Source organism: Myotis myotis, unplaced genomic scaffold (assembly GCF_014108235.1).
Source record: "Myotis myotis isolate mMyoMyo1 unplaced genomic scaffold, mMyoMyo1.p scaffold_m19_p_21, whole genome shotgun sequence".
Classification (NCBI taxonomy): Eukaryota; Metazoa; Chordata; class Mammalia; order Chiroptera; family Vespertilionidae; genus Myotis; species Myotis myotis.
Window position 1 is genome coordinate 1,845,237 of NW_023416326.1, and position 23,164 is coordinate 1,868,400.

Genomic DNA, 23,164 nt, shown 5'->3' on the forward strand with positions numbered 1-23,164 from the left:
GATGTTGTGGGCCCCACCCCATAACAAAGAAACAATTTCCTGAGGATGAGGCCCAGGAATCAAGATTTTAAAAAGATTCCCAGGTGATTCTAATGTGCAGCCAAGGTTGAGAACCATTGCTATAGATAATATTAAACATATATCTAAGTGTGCAATTCTTTGTCGAAAAAAATGAGCATGTTCAAAAATTAAATGAAGAAATTTTGGATATACTCAATGGAGATTTTCACACTTATTTGAGTGATGATTCCATTGATTCCACAGATGATGCTGAAAAGGAAAATTTTCCCATCGAATTTCTTAATAGTATTACTCCTTCGGAAATGCCATGTCATAAATTAAAATTGAAAGTGGGTGCAATCTTCATGCTATTGAGAAATAGTAAATGAAGTATTAACAGAATCTGCAGAGGGAGAGGCTGTTCTGATTCCAAGAATTAGTCCCCATCTGACACTGGCCTTCCATTTAAATTGATTTGACAAGTTTCCCATGATGCCAGCATTTGTGATGACTATTGACAAATCACAAGGACAAACTCTAGACAAAGTAGGCATATTCCTACCTGAACCCGTTTTTGCACATGGTCAGTTATATGTTGCTTTCTCTCGAGTTTGAAGAGCATGTGATGTTACAGTTAAAGTTCTAAGTACTTCATCACAAGGGAAATTAGTCAAGCACTCTGAAAGTGTTTTCACTCTTAATGTGGTGTACAGAGAGATATTAGAATAAGTTTAATCACGTTATCAGTCATTGTTTGCATCACTGTTGTTTTTATATCATGTTTTTGTTGTTTTCATATCATGTTTTTGTCGTTTTTATATCATGCCTCTGTTGTTATATCCTTTTGTTACTGTTTATTTATTAATAAACTTATATATTATTTTCATATACATTTTACTAATTTCCTTTCATCTCTCACACTTCTATTATAGAGAAGGGGCAAATAGCAATATTAGAATATCTCCGCTAATTAATTCCCTTTTTAAAAAAATATATTTTATTGATTTTTTACAAAGAGGAAGGGAGAGGGATAGAGAGTTAGAAACATCGATGAGAGAGAAACATCGATCAGCTGCTTCCTGCACACTCCCCACTGGGGATGTGCCCGCAACCAAGGTACATGCCCTTGACCGGAATCGAACCTGGGACCCTTGAGTCCGCAGGCCGATGCTCTATCCACTGAGCCAAACCAGTTATGGCAATTAATTTCCCTTTTTTTAAAAAAATATATATTTTATTGATTTTTCATAGAGAAGAAGGGAGAGGGATAGAGAGTTAGAAACATCGATGAGAGAGAAACACTGATCTGCTGCCTCCTGCACACCCCCTACTGGGGATGTGCCCACAACCAAGGTACATGCCCTTGACTGGAATTGAATCTGGGACCTTGCAGTCCTCAGGCTGATGCTCTATCCACTGAGCCAAACCAGTTAGGGCCAATTAATTCCCATTTAATGTGCACAAATTTTGTGCACCGGGCTACTAGTCTATAATATTTAAGTAAGAATGCATAAGCATCCAAAAGTAACACATAACTTAAGAAACACTACAGTTGCTACCAAATGTTTTAAAAATCCATATTAAATGGTATTTATCTGTAATTTCCACAATTGAAATATGTATAAATGCTAAGGATAGGCTTGTAGAATCTATGTCTATTCTCGTGCTGTTAATGAAGACCCTTGATGACAGAGAAAGCCAGTGTCGGTCTTTCTGCTCAGAGACTCATCCTCCACCCACTTTCCCCACAGGCTTAGGGAGCTCACGTTTGCTCTCTCCACTCTGGACTGTGGCTACGGGCACAGGACAGAGAGGTTCACTCACTGCGGCAGGGCACTTCCGGGAACCAGCCATCTCGTGTGCAAGTCAAGCGATCCCACTTGCTTTGTGAAGGAGTCACATAGTTGTCATCACAGGAATAGTGATACCATTGTCCTGCCGATACTGGGAAGTGTGATCTATACCAGTCTCCCCAATGTAGGCTTCCATGTTTTATTTCTGGAAACTCACAGGGCTTATCTAGCAAGTAAAACAAATAAAACAAAGCTTTGCCTTAATGAAAATGTAATGAGAGATACCTTGTTCCTATTGGTGAATTATACTCTCATATTCCGATAATTATACTCATTGCATTAGGCTTTCTAGAACAAGAGAAGTTATCATCTTCAGATAATGTGAATAACACTTGTTTTCTGATCATTTCACAATATATACAAATACTGAATCATTATAGTGAACACCTGAAACTAACACAACACTGTAGGTCAATATTATCTGCATAAATCATCACTCTCCCTGTCACTGTTGTGCACACTGAGGCCTGTGTCACGGTGGTCATGGCCTCCTCTTGTCTGTCAAGAGGCACCTGACTGTCCACATTCATTTGGCCTTGGCCTTGAATGAATCCTGACCCATTGACCTGTTCTGTGTGTCATTTCATTTGTCACCCACGGAAGATCCAGCTTAAGTGCGGGCCCCTTTTCCAATGAGCTGATCCACAAGGAGCAGCAATGAGATGGTAGAGACAGAAAACACTGGAAAAGGGCAGCCCCCCAGGAATGAAGTGCCCTGTGGACTGAGGGGCGTGTGTGACAGGTGGGGCTTTAGAAAGTGCACAGTGTCTCCCACATTCATCCCCTCATACAAAGGAGCCCCGGGCCCCTCCTTTGGGTGAGGCTGGACTGAGGGGCGCTCTTCTGAAGAGGTCACGTGGCTGAGGGGACCCTGTGACCAGGTCATCGATGCTCTGGAGGCGCCTCCAGGGCCCTCAGGTCATCGCTCTGGGGAGGGTTCCTGCCCTCAGGCCGCCGATGGGGACGCCCAGGGGGACGGCTGCGGAGGCTCCTGCCCTCGCCCTGGGCAGCATCCCAGGGAGCAGCAGGGAGGACCCAGAACCAGGCAGCTAAGCGGCTCCCCAATCCTGACCCCCCAACGCTGACACATAGGGGGCTGTTGTCTGAGGCCGTATGTTCGGGGGAGTTTGTTACACAGACACCAATATCTCATGTTCCAGGTGTTAAGTGGTAGTGCTCTTACCCAGTGTTGTAATTCACATAGCAGATAATTAGAGAAATATATATTCATACATACACATACATATATTTAACACTGAATACCAAAAATTAAAAGTCTTATTAACAAAAATGTGGTTTTGATCTTAGAATTGGAGACTTTGGAAATCAAAGCCTGCCTTGAGCCTCTGCGTTACCTTCTCAGTGAGGCCAAGATTTGGACTTATTAGGTCCCCTTTAGTTTTCATTTATTTTTTATTGACTTCAGAGAGGAAGGGAGAGGGAGAGAGAGAGAGAAATATAATGAGAGACAATCATCAATCAGCTGCCTACTGGGGATGGAGCCTGCAACCTGGGCATGTGCCCTGACTTGGAATAGAACCGTGACTTCCTGGTTCATAGGTTGATGCTCAACTACTGAGCCACACCAGCTGGGCAGATCCCTGTTATTTTTAACTTTAAGAGAAGTCATTGCAGAATTAAGAAGCGGGTGAAGATATGGAGGGAACTTACAGCTACATCTTGGAGGAGGATCCCAGCCTATGTCAGTACATTTTGCAGTATTTCCCCGGGAGGAAGGGGAAAAGCCACTTTTGCAGGAGTATCTGATTGTGTCTCCCACTCTGTATGTGCTCCTGTCAGCAACGAAGTGACTGTTTGCAATTCTTGGAGCATCACATGTCATCTCTGAAAAGTAAAAGTACAGGTGTGTTATGCAGAAATCATATGGAAATCATCAAGGACACGAGAATTATGCAGAAATCATATGAAAATTGCCAAGTATATGAGAATAAAGTAAATGTCATTTTTTTGTTCTTTCCAAAGAGCTAAAGGGAATTCAAATGAGCACCCTGTCTATATATATATATATATATATATATATATATATATATATATATATATATCTCAGCAACTATTATATTAAAACTAGTAGAAAATATATGTGACCTTCTAGACACAAGTGTTAAGTAAAATATGTCTCCAGAGTTTGATGTTAATCGACACTAACCGCAAATGAACCTTAAATATGTTTATTTTTTGTCAGGCCAGTGTGGCTCAGGGGTTGAGTATTGACCCATAAACCAGGAGGTCATGGTTGGATTCCTGGTCAGGGCATATGCCTGGGTTGGGGGCTACCTCCCCAGTGTGGGATGCGTAGGAAGTAGCCTATCAATGATTCTCTCTCATCATTAATATTTTTCTCTCTCTCTCCCTCTCCCTTCCACTCTGAAATCAATAAATATACACTTTAAAATGTTTATTTTTTCCTCTCACTTTAATCTGCTATATTTATCATACTTTTATATTCCCATTGCATTCCAGTCTACCTATCTTACTTTTCACTTCATAGTATAGCTAAACTTAACACCAATGTTTGAAGTCAAAATCTACAAGACATATACAAAAACACACGTTTCCCTAAGAGACCAACCTAATACTATTGGGAGAATTTTGTTAAATTAATTAAGAATAGAAGAACCTCTGGTGGTTGCTTTCAAGCAGTGGGCATAAATCTCTTGACAAATTGTAATTCCCTACTCTCATCATCTCCACGAAAGTAAACGGTGCTGTTAAAACATTGCCGGGGCCGGGGCCTCTGTCCAAAAGAGTGACAGCTGAGACTGTACAAAGTGTGAGGCCACATTGTTCCTACTGTGAGAAGCCATCATTGAGATTTGGGACAATAATCCCACATGGGCACTCCCTGTTGTGAATCCGTAGAAACATCCAGTTTGCACAGGGGACGGATGAACTGAGATTGAAGGTGGTTTTTATTTAGCCTGTCTCAGTACTTTTCATCATTCCTGCCAATGACTTATTGTCAGAGATTGTCCCTCATGAATGCAGAGACCAAAGTTTGTCTTTTTTTAAAAATATATTTTTATTGATTTCAGAGAGGAAGGGAAAGGGAGAGAGAGAGAGAAACATCCATGATGAGAGAGAATCATGGATCGGCTGCCTCCTGCATGCCCGACACTGGGGATGGAGCCCACAACCCGGGCCTGTGCCCTGACCGGGAATCGAACCCTGACCTCCTGGTTCATAGGCCGACACTCAACCACTCAGCCATGCTGGCCAGCAGAGACTGAAGTTTTGATAAATTACTCTCAACTAAGACCCCCAACACTACAAAGCATAGACCAGATGGAAGAAAATGTGTGCCTTATCCCGGCTAAGGTTATTTGAAAATGTCTTTTATTTAGTTCCACGTTTCTTACAAATTTGGGGAGCATATATGCCCCTGGGAGGCCTTCACTCTCCGCAGGTAGGGCTCTGCCTGTCGCAGGGGAACAGGGAGCACGTGTGGTGCAATGAGCGGAGGCACGGAGAGTGCAGTGCGTGCGCAGGGTGGATGGGGTGCTCCCCAACAGACACCGTGAGAAAGAGGCGGTTACCTTGGCAGGACGGAGGCGGGGTCCACCCCGACTGGGTGCACACGGTCTCTGCTCTTCCGCTGTAACTGTAACCCGGGAGGCACTGGTACTGAAGCCTCTCGCTGTCTCGATACGAGGCCTTAGGAGACGTGGGCTCGCCATTTGGGATCTGCGGGAGGCTGCAGGAGATGGCTGCGCGCGGGGGAGATGCCAAGATGTCCGTTAGGTACAGGCGAGGACTGTGCCCGAGACACAGCTCCCGCAGTCACCAGCCCTGTCCCACTGGGTCCCGCAGGCAGCCCAGCAGGAGTTTGGGTTTGATTTGAATGCTTGAGGAATCTATCTGTCGCTCTTACCATTCACCTTGCTTTCTTTATTGATTAAGGCATTACATATGTGTCCTTAACCTCCATTGCCCCCCCACCCAAACCCGTTCATGCCCTCTCCCCCCTGGCGTCTGTGTCCATTGGTTAGGCCAGTGGTTCTCAGCCTTCCTAATGCCGCCACCCTTTAATACAGTTCCTCATGTTGTGGTGACCCCCAATGTCATTGTTACACATTGAACATCATTAAAGCATAGTGATGAGTCACAAAACAATATGTAATGATATACGTGTTTTCTGATGGTCTTAGGCGACCCCTGTGAAAGGGTCATTCAACCGCCAAAGGGGTTGCGACCCACAGGTTGAGAACCGCTGCCTCAGAGGGATTACTAGGAGGTAGTAAGTGCTCCATCAATGTCACTTAGCATCAGTACCATTTAGATTCTGTAGGAGGCGCAGTGTTTCTGCGATGCCTATTTTCATGAGAAAAAAACGAAAATCAACAGTAGGAGCACCTCACCCACACAGTTGGGCTTATCGCCACTCCACAGGCCGCTTCCTGAGCAATGTATTTCCGCCGGCCCGTCCAGCTTGAAGCCCGCCTTGCACTCAAACCTGACCACTTGGCCGTAAGTGTATTCCTGGTTCAGTTCGTAGGCGCTGCTGATGAGCTTCCCGTTCTGCGGCTCCTCCACGGGCAGACACTTCACCACTGAAAAAGGAACGGCGCTTTTTCTAGTAGAATGTGGAAGCTGACCCTGAAAAATATGTATCTACACAGATATAGATATAAAAATCAGCAAGATAAGACGGGAGGAAATTACTTAAACGTTTTTGTTTTTTGTTTTTTCTTGAGGAAGCATTCGATATAGCTCTTTGCTGGAGATAAAGTCCACTAAGTAAAAAAACAAACAAACAATATTGAGTTTATCTCTCAGAATCCCCTGAATTTTAAATAGTGATGCTTGTGTTCTTTCTAGAGGTTAGAATCCAAAAGGAAAGAAAAATAAGTTTTAGATTTCCCAAGCGCTCCTACTTTAAATATTAGATCAGATGAGGCTGAATCCTTATTTGGCTACTGAAACACAAAATAATGTAGTACTAAAAAGGTCAGCTAGACTGTCTGTGCTATTTCAGAAACCATAAGTAACACTTTGCAGAGGAAATATTTAATTACAGACTGGAAGGATATTTTAATGCAAGACATTTAAAAACATCTTAGGTATTTTTAGAATTGTATCTACCGTCACATAGAGGAATATCATTGGTCCATCCATCTGCATCGCAGACTCTGAAATCAGTGTCGCCTATCATTTTATACCTGGAAACCAAACATAGCAGGGGGTGAGCTACTGTGTGTTCATAAGCAGCTTTAAATTCGATACCATGCTGAATGCCCAAACTCCAATTTAAGGGACTATTAAAAGCATAGACATTTTGTTCTTCCACTCTCTCTCTCTTTCTGTTTTTATCTCTTAAATTTCTTTTTACCTTTCTTAAATTCTGTTTCTTCTTTCTTAAGAAAGACCCTCAAGCCTTAGGTGGACAGACTGCAGATAACCATAATCCTTGGTTCATGACGCGAACTCTACATTTCACACACAATATGCTATTATTTTTTCATGGAGTCAGTTAATCGGCTGCACTTAACAATGTCATAAGCTCTATGAACTGTCACCCCAAAACTAAAGCCAGAAACATGATAGTGACCAACAGCTGACTTATTACCCCTCCTTCAGCCTTACTTCTCCTCCCCTCCAAGATGGCGGCATTTTCTGCTCACTTTGGGCTTCTTCCTGAATCAAGGATCGTGTCGGGGAAGACTCCTTAGTGTGGGATTTATTTCAGCTGGTGTCCCCATCTCCATCCTAAAGACTCTTTGCAGAGTGTGGTCATCGAGTCTGCTCTGCTTACATCGCCCATTCGATGTTGAATTTACCTAATCGTACCAACTCCTCAAGCCAGGCCTGAAATCTGAAATTCTCTCCTTGAGGCGGGTGCAGAATGTGAGGTCCATGCCAGAGGCTTTAATCCTCCTCATTGTTACAGTGGAGCGCCGCTGCGGGCCAAATGCTTTCCCCCCAAAAAAAATCAAGGAAGGGAAGGCCTGTTGGTAACCACAGGGAGGTAATGCTGAAAAGGGCCTTTCATTCGCCTCTGGGCAGCTCTCCATAGGCCCCTGCTCCCATCATCTGCAGATGAGGAAACCGTTCTGCCCACTGCACAAGTACAACAGACAGACTCCTCCTTCAGACAGACTTTGTCTTTCTTGGAGTCTCACTGGTCTGTGCCTCATGCTCTGAGGGCAGGAAACATGTCAGTGGACTGAGTGCGACCCCAGAGCTGGGCGTCCAGGGTGAGTCTCTGCTTGTCTCGGGGGGGGAGCGGTCACTGGTTAGGAAACGTGCCCTCCACTCTTCTGGCCCAGAAAGCAGGGTTCCTGCTTAGCACTTTCCATCTACAGCGGACACCCACCCAGTCCCCCAAAGTTCTTTCAGGAATTCCACAGAATGGGCCCCAAAACCTTCCAGAGGGGGATTCATAGATGGGGGAGGGGAAGAGAGAAAGACTGTCTATGTGCTGATGGGGGTGAGGAGAGTGGGGGGAAGGGGTAGGAATGGCTACTGTTTCTGTATCCCCAGCCAGGCAAAATACCAGACTTTTTGCATAATTCCTCCTTAATGCTTCCTACTTATAGGATAATGGAACTGGGTCTCCATACTAAATATCATAACAAGTGGCTGGTATCCAGCTAAACAGGTATTCAGCAAAGAGAAGGTGAGGGGGGGACAAGGGGTCAAGAGGTCAAGTTTACGGGCAGAAACCATGGGTGTAGCACACCCCTTCTACCATTAGATCTCACAGCGGGGCCAAAAGATTTACGTGCCCTCAGACAGGCAAAACACTATCTCCAATAAAACTGAACAGCAGCATAAAACACTTCAGTTGGTTGACCTTGTGTGGCCCAAGGACTTATTTTTGCTGACAAATATCTAGTCCTGGTGGAGTCCAAGCTGAGTGGTGGGGACAATCACTCTCAGAGTCTATAATCCAGGACACCTATATGTTCTTTTTTAAACTATAGTTTCTTTTTTAAAAAAAATATATTTTTTATTCATTTCAGAGAGGAAGGGAGAGGGAGAGAGAGATAGAAACATCCAGGATGAGAGAGAATCATGGATCGGCTGCCTCCTGCACGCCCCCTACTGGGGATCAAGCCAGCAATCGGGGCCTGTGCCCTGACAGGAAATCAAACTGTGACCTCATTGTAATTTTTCCATATTGAGGAGAGAACATGGTATCCAGACATCATCCTTTCCATTACTTGATTTTAATTTTGGGGGTTACGTGTGCACTGCCTATAAAAAGGCTCATAGAAAAATATAGTCACCTTACAAATATAAATTAGGACAGTTCCTATTTACCATATCCGTGATCAATGACGTCAATTCATACACGTGGTTTTCGAGTGACTACTTACCCCTCATTACATGTGTAAACTACCCTGGCACCGTATTCAAATTTATTTCCTTCTGCAAGTTCGAATGAACCGAAGGGCGTGTCTCCTGGGTGACCACAGGGCTTTTCTGAAATGAAGGAAGGCGTCAGTAGTAGCACCTCCCACGGGAAACACATTCACCTAAGACAGTGATGGCGAACCTATGACATGCGTGTCAGAGGTGACACGCGAACTCATGTTTTTGGTTGAATTTTCTTTGTTAAATGGCATTTAAATATATAAAATAAATATCAAAAATATAAGTCTTTGTTTTACTCTGGTTGCAAATATCAAAAAATTTCTATATGTGACACGGCACCAGAGTGAAGTTAGGGTTTTTCAAAATGCTGACATGCCGAGCTCAAAAGGTTCGCCATCACTGCTCTAAGACTTCAGGACACGGATGTTACATTAGAGGATGGAATTGAGGACGTGGAAAAGTGAAGAATGGCAAAGTCATTATTTTAGAGTGGAACTTACCTGTACACTTGCTTTTTGAAATTTGGAAGATTACCTCCCCCATTTTTAAAAAAATACGTTTTTATTGATTTTTAGAGAGAGAGAGAGAGGGAGAGGGATAGGTAGAAACATTCATGAGAAAGAAACATCATGGATCGGCTGCCTCCTGCACACCCCCGACTGGGGATGGAGCCCGCAGCAGGGGCATTGCCTGACTGAGAATCAAGCCTGAGACCTCTTGGTTCATGAGTTGACACTCAACCACTGAGCACACCAGCCGGGATACCTTCCTCTTTTAAAGAATAAAGATGGTGTTGTGTTTCGTACTTCAGATAACACTGATATGGTTCAGCCAGTATGTCTACAGAATTAAACACTCAGTCTTTTCGCAACTAAAAGTTTTGGTAAATGGTGCAAATGTGTGACTGACTTACTTTGACATATCTTGGATGGGTTGAGGGACACCCATTCCCCTCTTTTACATTCCATGGTGATCGTGCCATATGTCCTGTACCCAGGGCGGCATTTGTAGGTGGCCTTTGTGCCTTCCGAGTAGCCCTGTTCAGACCAGGAACCTGTCAGAATTTCTGTCTGTTTTCTCGGAGGAGGCCCTTGACAATCTACAAACAAGAAAAACAGAATAAGAGCTCAAAGTAGCTATTTAACTAGACAGTATGTTTAGGTTAGTTTTACTTAAAACACACACACACACACACACACTAGAGGCCTGGTGCATGAAAATTCATGCACTCGGGGGTCCCTCAGCCTGGCCCGCGCCCTCTCGCAGTCTGGGACCCCTCGGGGGATGTCCACCAGCCGGCTTAGGCCCGCTCCCCTGCGGCTGCCTCTGCGGAAGGTGTGTGGTGCTGGGACTGGGACCGGGACCATGCAGCCCTCTCTCCTGCCGCCTCTGCAGAAGGGGGGGTGCCAGGACCACCATGGCTGGCCTGGTGGTGCAGGCTTGCTGGCCCCGCCCCCTGTCTACTGGCCATTCTGGCAGGTCGTTCTGCTGTCTGGTCTAATTAGCATGTTAGCTCTTTATTATATAGGAGGATCTATGGTTACAGGTCCAGCCACATGGATGTCTTAATATATATAAAACATATGTTTTAGCTTACAGAAATAGAAGCTGCATAAATTTGTAAGAATAACTTTCCAGAGAAATGCTCATACTTCGCTATATTGTTTTAACTGCTGCCTTGCACTTATTAAGTTGGAAAATATTTATTGGACACCAATCTACAATGTGAAGAAAAACAAAATGAATGAAGGATATGCCCTCAGAGGGAAGTGAGTTATTACATAAGTAATGAAGACTTCCCATTACAAATAGGTCAATTTTCTTTAGAAAAACAAAGCATGGTAAGGTGATATGAACACAAGAAATGAACAATGATGCTCATGCCTACTGCCATTATTGCTAATATTCTTAATACTGACTACTGCTTAATTTAGATATAACTACTCCTGATGTTAGAATGATTACATTAGTAAACCCCCAATACATTACTTTTAAAAATGGCAAATTTAATGCAGTATAAAAGAGAGAGAGGGAGAGGAAGAGAGAGAGAGAGAGAGAGAGAGAGAGAGAGAGAGAGAGAGAGAGAGAGAGAGAGAATCATGGACATGGACAACAGTGTGGTGATTTCAGGGGTGGAGGGAAGTAAGTGGAGGTGGAAGAGGGCACAGAGGAGGTAAATGGGGATGGAAAAAATAAAATAAAATAAAAAATAAAGATGCATAGTTATCACCACACATAATTACTGTTATCTTTTTATTGCTAAACTCCTTTCCTTACTTGGCTTTATACTAATGGCTTAACGTTCTATTCTAGAATTTCCCTTTTAAAGACAAGGTAAAAAAATAACTGACTAGGACAGATCTCATCATAGAACATATTCATGATTAAAACGCTTTACAGTGTTTCAGAGAACAGAGAGCTCCATGCGAAACTACAGAGGCACCCATTTTCTCCTGAAGATTCCGCAAGCTTTTAGCACATTTATGTTCGGGAACTTCGCAATAAATGATCCCACAGTGCAGTTTTGATTCCTGGAAGGAAGTAAATGTCCTTTTTGCCACTAGGTGGTGGTAATACCTCGCCAGGAAACCATACAAACCTCCAGCCTCCTAAGCCAGAGTTTTTTTATTTTTATTTTTATTTTCTTTACAATTTAATGTTCATGTTTGTTTTTAGGTGAAAATTTTCCATCTAATTACAGGCTAACAAGTGCTTTTTCCCCTTTTGATATTCAGACCCACTTCATGGCATTCAGATTATTAGAAAAATACATGAGTTAAATATCAAATGCAGATGCCAATATTGTGAGTCAAGAACTATTTTCCACTAATATAGTAACCTTTTGATAAACTTGCTTCCTATTCTGTTATTAAGCTAACGCAATGGAAAAGGAATACAATTTTCTCAATTAACTTATTCGACTGAAATCATTTTTACTAATGCAGCGATCTATCGAAAGAGTAATCCAGATACATACACACACACACACACACACACACACACACACACACACACACACAAAATGTAGCCTGTATGCTGGCCAGAGAGGTGACAAGTTTTCTTCCTTGTGGTTATTGTTATATTTCCAGATGGCACAGTTACACCTTTAATTCTTGATTTTTCAAATTTAGTTCATGGGTTTTAACAACCAGGTGGAAAAGACGAAGGTAGACATCTGGCGTCATCTTCCTACCAGCTTTTCCCAATATTCACTGTGTGTTTGTTTATGGCACCTCAGGAATCCCCAAGCTGACTGATTCCCCTTTTTATGTCAAATAATACTTAAAAATGCTTCTTTCATGGACTTTAAATGCACATCTTGACTCTTTAAGAAAAGGATGTATCACCCTCGCTCGTTTTCCCACCTTTCCACGGCCACCTCCAGTTTCTTAGCTCTGATTACTGTCATCCGTCACCTTGACTATGAAACATTCTTAACCACAGGCTTTTGACAGTTGGCTTTGTCTCCTCCTGCAGGCTCTACTTAAACATCATTTCCTTCCCAACACAGCTCAGGATTCATCATTGTTTTATGTTTACTAGACTTTCATCAATCCTCCCATCCATGTTGGCTCCTTAAAGGAAGGACAATCTCTGTCCTCTTTTTAAAAAAATATATATATTATTGATTTTTTTGAGAGTGAGGAAGGTAGAGGGATAGAGAGAAATACTGATGAGAGAGAAACATCATTGATCAGCTGCTTCGTGCACACCCCCCACAGGGGATTGAGCTGCAACCTGGGCAAGTGCCCTGACCGGGAATTGAACCAGTGGCCTCTTGGTTCCTGACTGGACGTTCAACCACTGAACTACATCAGCTGGGCTCTGTCCTCTTTTATAGAGTGGAGGGACTTTCATGAATACTAAGCTCTCCCCACTTCAAATGTACCTCCTATCTACTTGTGTTCTAGTCTTGAATAACTGAGTATTTTCAACTTGCGTCATTACAAAACATTTTAAAGTGATGATTCACTGAATTGTGTCATATCAGTAGTTAAGCCTATCTTATGACCTGGCTCTTATTTGCCTGAATTGACAAAGAGCTAACTGTTCCAAGCTCATTCTCAAAAATTTTCAATTAGACAAAGAGTTATTTTATCCCAAAGAGTCAAAATGTTGGCACGGATGTGCACCAACCACATTCTCTTATATTAAATGGACAGCTCGTTCAGGAGATAGGATTAATTTGAAAGTTTTTATTATTTTTTTGAATAGCCATCATATTTCTCAAGTTCTAAGTTAATGAGTAATCCAAGCTTTCTTTCGTGTAAGTATTTACCTGGATTTAAACAATGAATACTTCATATTATGTGTTTATAGAGTCCATTAAATGCCCATTAATTTTCTTCTCTGGTCAAACACTAACTGGGTGAACTTTTTATTTGCTTAGTCTGGTTTTCCAAGTGAACAAGACAAAATTATTCAGTCTATAAATATGGAGTATGAATGGATTTGGCTATTGAACTAGAATAGGATTCATTTTATGATAATTTGAGGAACATGATTATAAAATTTTGATCAAAGTTAAAAACAAATACACTTGATATTTTAAAAATCAGTACTCACCTAATTTTTCCACTTTCAAATTTTAAGGGGGTAATATTAACATAGACACACAGAGCTAATGACTGGTTTTCAATGTCAATATATCTATAAACTTGTTTGAAAAGTATTCTCAATCAAATAAAATAAATTAAAATAAAATTATACACTTGAGAAAACATGATCAAATCCAGATTGTTTTGGTAGACTGAAGTTGGTCTCTTCATTCAATTAGTCTATTTTTCTAAAATTATTTAGCAACTGAATAATTATCATGACAATCTTGGGGATACAAATGAACAGTGAAAGGGAAGAAAACACACACACTACCCAATTGTACCTGTGGTGCTTGGGGAAGTTCAATCGATGGAAGAGTTAGGAAGATGGGCGATGGCTTCAGTCCTCCAGTTTTACAGAACTACGTCAGCCCTTTGTATATACCAACATTTTGACTATTTGGGATAAAATAACTCTTTGTCGAATGGAAAATTTTTGAGAATGAGCTTGGAACAGTTAGCTCTTTGTCAATTCAGGCAAATAAAAGCCAGGTTATAAAATAGGCTTAATTATTGATATGATGTTTCCTTAATCTTGAATGTCCTCCTTGTTCTCATCTGGCCAACTCCTACTCAGCCTTCAAAACCCACCCAAGATGTCCTCACCACCCTGCCATATTTCTCTCTCAACCCTACCCCACTCCATTCTCTCATTCCAATTTGAGTTTCTTGCCTTCTCTAAATGATCATAGACTCCTTTGTTTATCTCCATCACAATACTTTATATGATCAAATACACTATGTTAGTACAATGCAATAATCATTCCTTTTGTTTTCCCCACTAACTGACCACCTTTTGGAAAGTGCTAGTCAGAGTGCGAGTTGTGTAGCGGTCAATCAATCAAGAACCGATGGATGCATGAATGAATGAACAAATGGATGAATGAATATGAATATGAATATGGGAACCTTTTCATGATCTCTATAGGCTATGGACAACTTGTGGAAGGGCATGGTAGGTGGTAGCAAATATAAAAGATGGGAGAGGACATGGGAATAGAAGTTCAGTTGCATGAGCCCAAGAAACCCTACCATCTGTAATCCCATTGTCCATCCTGTCCACATGTCCCAAGTTTGAATTTACACTATACTTTGTGAAGTCCGAAATTATTTTGATTTAGCTCAAAAAACTTTTGGGAGCCTTTGAAGGAACATTTTTATAATCTCTCTTCTATCTATTATATTTCGAGTTAACAAGATTTATGAGAAACTTGGCTCTCTCTCCATTAAAGTGTCAAAACAAATAAAAGTGCTCTGTCAAATCTTTTATTCCCCTTTCCCTTCATTATTTTTGTGATTTTTTTTCTCCCTGTTCCATTACTTCCTGAGACATTTTTATAATATTTCCTTATCATTTTAAGCTAAAATGTAGCACTTTCCCCCCAATTACATCATGTCTTTTTCATGCATTATGTTCTGAAGAAATGGGCAAAGTGCACAGAAGTTGAGAGAACACACATGGATTGGTTGGCAGAGAGTCATGGCCAGGCAGGGCAGGTGGGGGAGGGTGCGTGGGGGAGGAGGAGGAGGCAGAGCCGGAAAGAAGGGGAAGTGGTGAAAACTGTAGAACAATCAGGGTTTGAGCAAATAAAAGTGAGTCCACTTAGACTTTGGCTCCAGCCCCGGCAATCAAAGGCCAATAATGAACCGTTACTAACCTGGGCTTCCAACTCCGACTTGGGAACTTCCTTGTAGCTAAGAATAGTGTTAGCAATCCTTAAGCAATTCCCTTCTGGTTTAACATTTTATGCAAGCGAAAGAGGAGCATATTCATTTTTCCAGGACCTGCCTACGCTTACAAATTACAACAACATGGATGGACCCTGGGAACATCATGCTACGTGAAATACGTCAGACAGAGAAAGCCAAGAACCATACGATTTCACTCCTGTGTGGGACATAAAATTGCAACTTATGAACACAAACAGCAGAGTGGTGGCTGCCGGGGGTGGGGTGGGGGGCAGAGGGGGTCCTCATATGAGGTGACAGGAGAAGATTTGACTTTGGGTGGCGGGCACATGGGGCTGTATAGAGAGATTTCATAACTTAGAAATCCACACATGAAACCTATGTGTTCATGTTGACCAATGTCACCCCAATAAAATTCAACTTAAAAATTTTATTATTAAAAAAATATTTCAGAGTTCAAAATAACAAAAAACAAACAAAATAATGAGGCTTGCTTTGGTGCAGTCCCTCCCCGTCTCATAGGACATGTCATCCATTGGACCTAGTCTACCTGGAAATACCTCATCTTCTAGAATCGCTTCGTCTGGTTCTGCCCCTGCGTGCTATCCACGTCTCCCTTTTCCCAGGAAAATCCTCCCGGAAAAGTGATCCAGTTACAATAATGCACAGCAAACTCATTTAGTTTCAGGACTATTCGGCCAGCAAGGGAGAGAACAGTTGTGCTACAGCCACTGAAATTCATGTCATTCTTCTCACAGGCCTGGGCAGTGCGTGTGCATGTGGCATTCCTGAGGCTAAGCCAAGCGTTGCTTTCAGCATTCCAGTTGTGCTTATTAGGAAGTGGCAGGCTGATAGTCATTCCATGATAATGTATACGGTGCTCAAGTCCCCGGCAGAAACTGATGTCACACTTAAACATTCAAAGGTGACACAAGGAATCGAAGCTAGAAGTAAGTTACCTGGCATCAGTACCCTCATCAAATAATGTAAATGCCTTTTATTTGATCTTTACCACAAATACGTTGTAGCGCCCAACTTTAATATTTCAGATTCCGCTCTGTAGTCATTGAAGAAGTCTAATTAAACTTGGCATGATTCCTGAGTCATAAACATAAGCTAGGAATAGACTACTCTTTACATGACAAACAATGTCTGCATAGAACCTCAACAAACAACTTGTAAATAAATGGTGAAACACTACTACATGTATTTCTATTAAAAAAATGACAAAAACGCATGTAAAGAGAAAGTTTTCTCTGGTTAGCCAGTATCATTGTTCTGAACTGTTTGTCAATAAATAATATTTTACCTTTAAATACTAGTTGTAATATTGATATGTGCAGGGAAATGATTGTATACCAAGTTTGAAAAGTGGCAGGATATAAAGTTTACAAGCTAAAAGTCACACAGTAGAATATTAGAACAACATAACTAAAAAGGCTCTATTTTTCAAAAAGTATGAAACATATTGGAATAAACTTACATGAGTTACTGAAGGATGTAAGTTAAAAAAATCTGCCTTTTTTTTCTAGTTTGAAAGACCCTCAGGGCCAGAGGGCCTAGGTTATGTGTGAACTTTTCTCAACGCTGACATGAGTCAGCGTTTCCCTCAAAATGTGTTGGCTTAGCAGAAAGTTTTGAGAACCTAGGAATGCTATGCAATGCATTTGGCTCAGCAACGTCCATCATGTACCTATCACATCATTGCCTGTCAGGAACTAGGAAAGCAAATTCGTTCAGCCGGGTTTAAGAAACGCATTAATCTATCAAGAAATAGTGATAGAATTAAATTTAATGATGAATCCAGAAATTGTCCCCCTGGTATCAGAAGAAACCTCCTCCATTCAAAGTCACTATAGCTGAAGACTGTTATTCTAGAATCAGTCTTATCTACAACCCCAGGGAGAAACCCTACTGAACAAGGTAGGTATCACAGAGAAGGTAGGTATCACAGAGAAGGTAGGTATCACAGAGAACAAGGTAGGTATCACAGGTATTTTCCAAATTTACATCATATTTTCATTCTAATGATACAAGTAATGGTCATCTATAAGGCCATGGCAACATCAGTTCTAAACGATAAATGAATATTTCTTCAGGAAGAGCTAATACTATATCTGAAATAAATCCAATCATTATATGATTTGAAGGCTTTTGCTAATTGCTATTCTGCTTCTACATTATTCACATACTGCTTAATACCGTGACACAGAGCATTTTAGTGAAAACTGAAAGCAAAAAAGGAAATCATACTTTATAAAAATTACAAATGGAAGTGACCCACACATACTACAATTTTCAAAGACAGTTCCAAAAATATTTTCTGAAAACTTCCATGAAATACACTTACGCTGTAGAACCAGAATGCCGTGCCAGTAAGCCACGTAGATGCTTTAAACTTCGGTGTCAAAAGCCACTCAAACACTAAGTCACACGGCTGGAATGAACCGCATTTTCTAGAGCACATTCTTATTGCCACAGCCAAAAGGCTGTTAGCAAGTGCTTGATAGTATAGTCGTAGGGAAAAAAAAAAAGTCTTTCATTCTTACTCTTACCTTGTGCTACACACACAGACCATAACATGAGCCACAGAATCTTCGCGGGGAGCCTCATTTTGGGGGGCCTGCCAGGGGTGCATGGAGTAGCTGACGATGCTCAGTCGCCCTCCTGGTGTCCTCTGCCTGGAAAGTTGTGCTGAGTGCAGGGAAGTGCTGGCTCCAGGAGGAAGTTCAAGCGCAGCAGCTTGGGAAACAGGGAGATGGCCAGACGCCCCGCCCATCAGGATCCCTGGCCTAGGGGAGGGAGAGGAGCACTCTCCTGGCTCCCACTGAATGGGAGCCCTGTGACCTGCGCTGGCTGGGCTTTCAGAAGCCAGGCCCCTTCCCTGCTGGAAACTGTTTGGGGTTCTGGGAATGTGCAGCGCTTAACTGATGGTCCCTGGACTCTGAAACCCTCTCCTGACTCACACCCAAAGCAGGTCCGTTGTGGGAAACCTCAGGAGATGAAATAACAGGCGCTCTTTGAAAAATCCTTTTGAAGTGGGGAGGGGAGCGATCAGCTTTGCCAAGAATGCAGGGGCTGGTGGATTGGGGGGACCTGCTTTTCCTGCAAGGCCTGACCTCAGTCCCCTGAAGGCTTGTTCATAGGGTGTGTGAAGCAACAGGTTCGTGCTCCTGAGGCATAAATGAGTTCAGAAAGCAAGAAATGGGCGTGCTGATATTTTTACCCTGTATTGAGACAATCGGCATGAGGAGAATATAAACAAGTGGTTTGCTGACTGTTGGGAAGGTGAACACAGCCTGGTAGCCAGCCCCAGGGTCAAGGCACTGAAGAGCACTTTCTCCCAGGATGCCCCAGTCCTCCCTGTCCCTCAAGCTCTTGCCTCTCCCCTCCCCCCAACCCTCAAAAGGTGCCCTCTACCCTGTTCTCTAAGAACATAGACTCAATTGGCCAGTTTTTGTGCTTCCTATAAATCAAATAATGTTATTGATTCCTTTGTGTTGGTTTATTTACTTATTTTTAAGGACTTGTCATTTGAGTGACAAATATTTTTCTAGAAACTATTTTATTGATTTCAGAGAGGAAGGGAGAGGGAGAGAGAGATAGAAACATCAAGGATGAGAGAGAATCATGGATCGGCTGTCTCCTGCACGCCCCACACTGGGGATCCAGCCTGCAACCTGGGCATGTGCCCTGACCGGGAATCGAACCGTGACCTCCTGGTTCATAGGTCGATGCTCAACCCCTGAGCCACACCAGCCGGGCCCTGGGTTCTAAGGCTCTATTCTCTCTCATCATTGATGTTTCTCTCTCCGTTCCTCTCTGAAATCAATAAAAAAAGGACCAGGGAATTATCTTTCCTCCTGGCTCACACGAAACACAATGTACCAGTTGCCCTACACGTGGACGAAGGGAAAGGTCATTTTTTCAGGCTTATTTCAATACACCCTCCTTTACGCGGAGAAGCTACACATTCTAGAGGCCCCTTTCGAGGGGATGCTGCTGCATCCTCTGATTTACTAACTGGTCCAGATGAAAAGAATGAAAACACACAGGGGCCTCCGATCTTATTTACTGCCCTTATTGTGTTGGGTGCTTTTCTAAAACCAGATTGTAAGCTCTTCAAGTAACCCAACCTCCTCAAGGAGAAGAAACACCACCGGCCATCTCCTCGGCCCCTTCCTGGGCCCCACTGGAGAACATTCTGGAAACTTAGGAAGCTTGTGGAGATGGCGACGGGGGCCTCCCTTTCCTGCACCAGCTGCCTCCCCCACAGTCCTTTCCTGAGTTCCTAGACATTCACCCCGGGTGCCACACCGACCTAACTGCATATTGGGAGTCTGCTTAAGGCTGCAGAACGAATCTGTGAGCAAATCTCTTGTTTGCCTCTGCACGGAGATTGCCTCAACCTTCCAAGCTCTACCGACCTTGCAATAACTGCTGATTAATGATTAATGCTCGTGTGTCAGGGGCTGCATGGAACACATCATCCGCTAGTGCCCTCATAAGCCTTGTAAACTCCTCTGTTATTCCCCCTTTCACACAAGTGACAGGAGATTAGAACTCAGACGGTCTGGCTTCACAGTTGGACGTGCAAACACCAGGCTCACCACCCTTCTGACTCTGTGTATTGTCAGCCATCTTTGCTCCGAACAGAGGGAACTCTTAGCGTTGGTCAATGCCATGAACAAGTGCCCCAGGCAGTCCCACCCCGAAAATAAAGGAAAATGTTAAAGAGCAATCACCCCAGAATTCTGATAATAGAGACACGTGCCCCAAACTCCTAGGAGAGAACACCCACCCTTTTTGTTCTGTCCCTTTTCATCGTTTGGACGTGTGTAAAGACCTTCCGAGAGAATGAAGCCTTTGCTTGCAGGGACTGAAGAAAAAATAAGGGGGGAGGGAGTTAAAAGCTTTCATTTTTGCTTTTAAAAAAATCCTGTTTTTACAGACTGCTACAGAAGACGCCTTGCCCTCAAATCTGGTCCCAACCCTGCATAAGATCATTGGTCAAGGGCAAATATACAAATCTGAAAAGTCTTCTCCACACAGATTAGCAAGAAGCATCGGCCATGTGAGTGGCTACCTGATTCCTGGCTAAAGTTTGGAACGAAAGCGATGGGGTCTCTGTTGTGTCTGCATGTTATGCGTGTCTGTGGCTACACATGGTGTATATGTGATGTTTTCCAACTTTGGAAGGGCACTGCCAAAATTATTTTGTAAAATAAGTCCTCTGTGTCTTTAAAAATAAGCCTTAATATCAATAGCGTATTTATGGAAACCTGAAACTTGACTCCCTCTCATGTGCTGATAAAACAGAGTTTTTTTTGGACTGCTGGTCTGTTCTTGGTAAGATTGTGAAAGGGTTATGTTTACCTTTTGCGTAATCTGGCTGGAAAACAAGGATTCTGTGTTTAATGAAAACGACTTCCCGTACTTCTCATTGTCTTTATTGGGTCTTTGTTTAAGAAAATAGATCCTTCTCCGTTAAAAGGGCCATGTCGTGTGCGTGGGTTTTCTTTGTTTGTTTTTTACAGATATACAATTCCCTGGTATTTGCCTTTGATTTCTTTAATTGTGACTTTGGTTAAATGAATAACTAAGTATTGTCTCACAGTGACCTATGATCTCATTTAATCGAGTGCTTTATACCTTTTGATAAGTTTTACAAACTTCCCCCAAAATCAAATTTGAAATGAAGCCTAGTTGACCTTGAACTAATTTTGGGATTTTCACGAGAGTCCCTGGGACATCTCATAGACGTGCCCTGTCTTAAATTGGAGATAGTAAACTTATAGGCTTACTTGATGTGTTAAATTCCATGGGAAGCATTGCCAAATGAGACGTGATGCTAGAACTTTCTTTAGTTCTAGCAATAGATATATTATTTGCAATAGATATATTATTTTTGTTAATTACATATAGATTATTACACTAAGTAATTTATACATTATTAATATAGTAATTAATACAAGTGTTCCTGCAAAAAGTGCTTCATCTTCAAGGATATTCGTGGGAAATCCTCTGGGAAAGACAGGTAACTACTGATAACTACCATCAGCCTGCCTTCACTTGGGAGGACAACAATGGACAACAACATGTCATGGGTAGGAGCCCGAGACCTGTCCTTCCTCCCCCACATCAGTAATGCGAGCCCATTACATGGATGACATCATGTGAACGTGTGAAGACCACCCTCCGAAGGCCAGTGGGGCCTTTGCTGGAACATCCGTGAGGGAGGTGGTGGGTGGTGAACCCACAGAAACTCAAGGCCAGGCCCTGCAGTGAGGATCTGGGAGTCGATGGGTTGGGTGAGATGCGTGTTTTCCCAGGAGCTGTGGCTGAGAAGGTGCAAGCCTAGCTGACCCCCGAGAATATGGAAGAGGTACATGGCTTGGCGGGGATTTGGAAGTTTCCGGGGACTTTTATGGAGCTCGGTCCTGGAAAGCACCCCTAGGATAGTGGAAGGGGGCGGACATCTGATATACCCCCTTAGAGCAGCAGCTCCTAGCAGACAGAGGAAGAGATCTGGCAAGTTGGAGCCAATGCCTTACAGCTTCTGCCTAAAGATCATGCGAGTCACTTCAACTCTCACTTCATTGTCCTAAGCATGCTCCGTGCATGCACTCAATATAGAAACTATGAAGTGTGGTCCTACTGTGCGCCACGACACCCTGCTCTCATTACTTGCTGATTTTGTTGGGTTTAACCTTTACTCTTTGGTTCTCCCACTTATATTCATTTTCATGACTAATTTTTCCATTTCCTTCAAATCTTATTATTATATTTTAGTGGATTTATTCTTTCTTTCTTTTTTTTCCACTCCCGGTGCTTTCCAACTATGGCTTCTCCACAGTTACTGAGGTCCTAATTTTGATGCATCTTTTTCCCCCTTCTTTTCATTTCATAATCACATTTTTAAGACAGGCTCTTGGACGCTTTCTTGATTTATTGCATATTCATGAGTTTATTTCTTTTATACTAAAATGTCAACTTGACTGAAATTTTCAGTACCCAAATGGCACCATGCACACTTAGTACAATATTACTGACTGTATTCCTTATGCTGTACCTTACATCCCATGACTATTTTGTAACTTCCTAGCAGTCCCGTCCCCGCTGCCACCAAATTTCTATTTGGGATTTGTGATTTCGGCTACGACTCCCTCCTAGACCCATCGAATATACAGCAGTTTCTGTGGTTTATATTTCATTGTTGTTTCAGCTGGAGTTCCAGAGAAAAATAGATAAAATTGCAGAAGCAAAGAATGCTTAATTCACTGAAATTGGGTAAAACTTTGGTCAGTAAAAATATTTTCGAACTGCTTATCTTTTAAAGCCTGTTATTATTATAACATTTTACTTTTTTTTTTCTTTCTGTGGGACCAGGTGGCCTGATGCTTTGTGGTGGGTGTTGTAATTACCGCGGAATGTGAAATTGGGGACCCGGGCGTGGAATGTTCATCCATGCCAAAGATTGGAAAATTAGCCTCCAAACGGCAGCGAATTTGCTGAGAAACAAAATGTAATGTTAGCTTTCTGAGGAAATGATTCTGGGCCAAGGAAGGCGAGTAATTATAGCAGTGCAGTGGAGAGGCTGTGTGTGGCATAAATCTGCTGATTAGTGAGGAGTGTTCTCAGGACCAAGTGACCAGAGACTGTCTTAGGTAAAGAGAGAACTTGTGGATG

At 42.4% G+C, this 23,164-nt stretch overlaps 1 protein-coding gene across 15 annotated transcripts in view; it reads right to left on the minus strand.

Annotated features, from left to right (window-relative positions):
• CFH (complement factor H) overlaps positions 1-18,267 on the minus strand; it is a 208,649-nt gene extending 190,382 nt beyond the window's left edge. For 2 of the 15 annotated variants that reach the window (XM_036354604.1, XM_036354602.1), the window contains exons 1-8: positions 18,031-18,267; positions 10,102-10,287; positions 9,191-9,296; positions 6,954-7,030; positions 6,230-6,421; positions 5,408-5,578; positions 3,525-3,698; positions 1,825-2,019 (exon numbers count right to left, since the gene is read on the minus strand). In XM_036354604.1, coding sequence (XP_036210497.1) covers positions 1,825-2,019; positions 3,525-3,698; positions 5,408-5,578; positions 6,230-6,421; positions 6,954-7,030; positions 9,191-9,296; positions 10,102-10,287; positions 18,031-18,088 — 1,159 coding nt within the window. In that variant the 5' untranslated portion in view covers positions 18,089-18,267. The remainder of the gene's footprint in view (positions 1-1,824; positions 2,020-3,524; positions 3,699-5,407; positions 5,579-6,229; positions 6,422-6,953; positions 7,031-9,190; positions 9,297-10,101; positions 10,288-18,030) is intronic. The other 13 variants (XM_036354601.1, XM_036354600.1, XM_036354612.1 and 10 more) reach the window with 10 other exon arrangements.
• Positions 18,268-23,164: the final 4,897 nt, after the last annotated feature.